General features: G+C 56.6%; 1 protein-coding gene across 1 annotated transcript; it reads left to right on the top strand.

Annotated features, from left to right (window-relative positions):
• Window positions 1–3,762: 3,762 nt before the first annotated feature.
• Window positions 3,763–3,989, top strand: IZUMO1 (izumo sperm-egg fusion 1; the record flags this gene model as incomplete). The annotated part of the gene is given in 1 exon segment (XM_034789642.1): window positions 3,763–3,989. A coding segment is annotated over 1 exon segment (222 nt), but the record flags the coding sequence as incomplete, so codon positions are not given.

Genomic DNA, 3,989 nt, shown 5'->3' with positions numbered 1-3,989 from the left:
CTGTTTCGTTCATTCATTCGATATTTCTTTTCACTTCTGTTTCATTCACTCTCTTTTGCTTTCATTCTCACTCTTCCTTTCCTATTTTCAATTTTTCTTTCTTTTTCATTCATTTTCCAATTTCTCCTTAATTTCTTCATCCAACATTTCTTTTCAAATTTCCATTGTCTTTTTCTTTCATTCATTCTTTCCTGTTTTTCATTCTCTTTATCATTCATTCTCTAGTTAAGTTTTTTATTTTTATTTTTCATTCTTTACTTTGCTATTTTTCATTAGTTCTTTTTTCTTTCATCCATTCGCTCCTTCATTCTTTTCTATTTTCAATTCTTTCTTTTTCATTCGTTTTCTTTTTAATTCTTTTCTATTTTTCCCTCTCTTTTTCATTCATTCTCTGTTGTCTAGTTAATTTCCTCATTTTTCTTTTTCATTCGTTCATTTCTTTTCAGTTTTTCATGAATTCTTTTTCTTACTTTCGTTCACTCTTTTATTCTTTTTCTATTTTCAATTCTCTTTTTCATTCACTCTTTTCTGTCTCATTTTCTCTTTTTCATTTATGCTCTATTGTCTAGTTAATTTCCTCATTTCTTTTTCATTCATTCACACTATTTCTTTTCTATTTTTCATTTATTCTTTTTTCTTTCATTCATTCTCTCTTTTTCACTCATCCATTTTCTTTTTCATTAATTCTTTTCTATTCTTACTGCTCTCTTTCCCCCATTCTTTGCTTTTCTAACACATTCTTTCACTCCATCCATTCCCTAATTTATTTTTTCATTTGCAATTTTCATTCTTTTCAATTTTTTTGATTCATTCTCACTTTTCATCCCATTTTCGCTTTTTCAGTCATTCGTTCTTAGCTATTTTTCATTTCAATCTCCCTCTCAATCTTTCTTCTCGTTTTTAAATCATCTTTTTTTGCTAATTAATTTATTCATTCTCTTCCCTGTTTTTCATTCTTTCTTTTCTCCTTTTACAGCCCTTCTTTCTTTCTTTTCAGAGTTTCACGTCTTTCCTCATTAGTTCTTTCCTCTCATCCACACGCACATTTCCCAAGCAAGCCCACCTTCCACTTCTCCTTCATCTCTCGCTCCGCACCCATCCGGAGTCGATACCCAACTCACCCCGAACAGCCAGCCCCGAACCGTGTGTTGGGGCTTCTGGATCTGACCCCCCACCCCACCCCATTTATGGGACCCAGGAGTCCTAGCCCCGGCTCTGGGAGGGGAGTGGGGTCTAGTGGTTAGAGAAGGGGGGCAGGGAGCCAGGACTCCTGGGTTCTCTCCCCGGGGAGGGGAGTTTCCCTCCCACACCCAGTCAGATTCACACGTCTCACTACGGACCCAGATGGGCGCCTCCTAGACCCCACTCCGATTTGGGGTGCACGGGGGGCTCTTGACAAACCGATACAGCCGGGACGCCCCCCGGACTCGCTTGGACTCACCATGCAGTGGGGGAGACGGTCGCCCCCCGAAAGACGAGCCAGAGTCCCGGATTCTCCGAGCAGGGGACAGGAACAGCGAGCCGGGTGCAGCTCCCCAAGGCAGGGGCTGGGGTCGCCCGGCGTTCCCCACTGAGCCCTCCAGCCCGGCGCTCCAGACGGGCCGGCCGTGGGGAGAGGCGTGTGGGGCTGGGAAAAGGAGGGGCGGAGGCGGGACGGGAAGAGGGAGCGAAGGGAGGAATCCGCAGAGAGGATGGAGCCGGCGGCTCTCAACCTTCCCAGACGCTTGTCCCCCTTTCAGGAGGGGGATTTGTCCTGCGTCCCCCCAAGAGTCGCCTCGCTTACAAACGAGGTGCTTCCAAAATCAGACCTAAGAATCCAACCGGGTCCCAGCCCAGTGCTGCCTCTCCCCTTCTTACCCTGTAATCATCAACTCACCCAAGTGGGACAGAAACCCTGGACTTACTCCCCGGGGACGGGACACGGCGCCGCCCGAACCACCCGCTGTCCGCACGAAATGTTCCTTCGGACGGACTTCGCCGGCGCTTTTGATGTCCCCGGCTGCAAAACCCGGCGAATCTCTGGATGAGTTGATGGACCCCCTGGGAGACCTCGGCGGACCCCAGGGAAACACGGGCCCCTGGTTGAGACCCACTGGATGGAGGGTCGTGGCTGGGTTCAGACCTACCCCTCTAGGGGGCGCCGGCTCCCATCCGACCCCAGGGCAGGGACTGGCTGGCTCAGGGGGCAGGGGATGGGCCTTGGGGCCTTTCCCCTCTAGGGGGCGCTGGCTCCCATCTGGCCCTGGGGCAGGGACTGGCTGGCTCAGGGGGCAGGGAATGGGGCACGAGGGGCAGAGGGACGTGGTTTTATTCCCAGCTGCCCCAGAGCTGTAAAGTGGGGAGAATGATTCTCTTGGGGTCTAGTTAGAGTGGGAGCTCTATGGGGCAGGGGCTGTCTCTGGGTCTGTGCCGCACCCAGCACAATGGGGCCCTTGATGCCCCCCCTCAGCTCTGCCGGTGCCCCTCACTCCCGACCGGCAGCCCCCTGTTAACCCAGCCCTGGGATCCCCCTGCTCTGCCGCTGTCCCTCACTCCCGCACTCCCGACCTGCAGCCCCTCCTAGTCCCCCAGCCCTGCTGGTGCCCCTCACTCCCGACCCGCAGCCCCTGCTAGCCCCCCAGCTCTGCCGGTGCCCCTCACTCCCGACCCACAGCCCCCCCCTCCCATTCCCAGCTGGCCGGCTCTGTCCCTCACTTGATGAAAGCAGCCATCAATCTCCATGCTGGTTTTATGACCCCCTCCGCCCCCGCCCCGGGTTCCCCATTCGGATCAAAGGTTAATTAATCCGAAGCAGACCGTGTCCAGAGTTATTCTGACCCCCGCCCGGGCAGGTGGTCCCAGCCCTGACACACAAGCCGCTATGAAAGACCAACAGGGCCCCGGCCCTGCCAAGGGGCCGGGGGCTCAGCGGGGGGCTGGGGGGGACACAGCAGCCATTTGGGACTCAGCTTGGAGGGGGAAGGGAAAGCCAGGTGGGATTAACCCCGAATCAGAGACGCCTGTCGCCCTAAAGGAGCTCGGATTTCACACGCCCGGCGCCGGGACGCAGCCCCTCTGGGGTGCGGCAGGGCAGCCCCTCTGGGGAGGGCATGGGGGTTGGGTATGTGGAGACCCCTCGCCTGGCACCAGGATGCAGGTCCTCTGGGGTGGGGCACGGGCTGGGTACAGGGGGACCCCTCGCCTGGCTCTGGGACATGGCCCCTCTGGGGTGGGGCCCGGGGGCTGGGTATCTGGGGACCCCTTGCCCGGTGCTGGGATGTGGCCCCTCTGGGGTGGGGTCTGGGGGCTGGGTATCTGGGGACCCCTTGCCCCGTGCTGGGATTTGGCCCCTCTAGGGTGGGGTGGGGACTGCGTATCTGGGGTCCCCTCGCCTGGTGCTGGGATGTGGCCCCTCTGGGGTGGAGCCCGGGGGTTGGGTATCTGGGGACCCCTTGTCCAGTGCTGGGACGTGGCCCCTAGGGGGGTGGGGCACATGGAGGGTGACCAGATGTCCCAATTTTATAGGGACAGTCCCGATATTTGGGGCTTTTTCTTGTACAGATGTCTATTACCCCCCACCCCCTGTCCTGATTTTTCACACTTGCTGTCTGGTCACCCTAGGCCAGGGGCTGGGTATCTGGGGACCCCTCGCCCAGGTCAAGGTGGGAGGGGTTTAATCTTGGCATGTGATTGGCCAGCCCATTGTGATGTCAGGGGTGGGTGCCGAAGGCGATTGGCCGCGAGGCAGAGGGGTGGGGCGGCGCGAGGTCGCCCCCCAGTGGCCGGCCATGGGCTGGGCGCTGTGGCTGGCGCTGTGGGCGCTGGGGGGCTCTGGGGCCCGGGGCTGCCTGCGCTGCGACCCCGGCTCCATGCGGCTGCTGCGGGAGCTGAAGGGGCCCTACCTGGGCCGGCAGCTGCGGGGGGACCCGGACCTGCGGGCGCGGCTGGAGGCCCTGCTGGAGCGCAGCCTCCAGGGGCTGGCGGAGCTGCCCATCGGGGAGCAGAGCTAC

This window comes from Trachemys scripta, chromosome 14 (genome assembly GCF_013100865.1).
Source record: "Trachemys scripta elegans isolate TJP31775 chromosome 14, CAS_Tse_1.0, whole genome shotgun sequence".
Lineage (NCBI taxonomy): Eukaryota > Metazoa > Chordata > Testudines > Emydidae > Trachemys > Trachemys scripta.
This window is presented reverse-complemented; position numbering and strand designations above follow the sequence as displayed.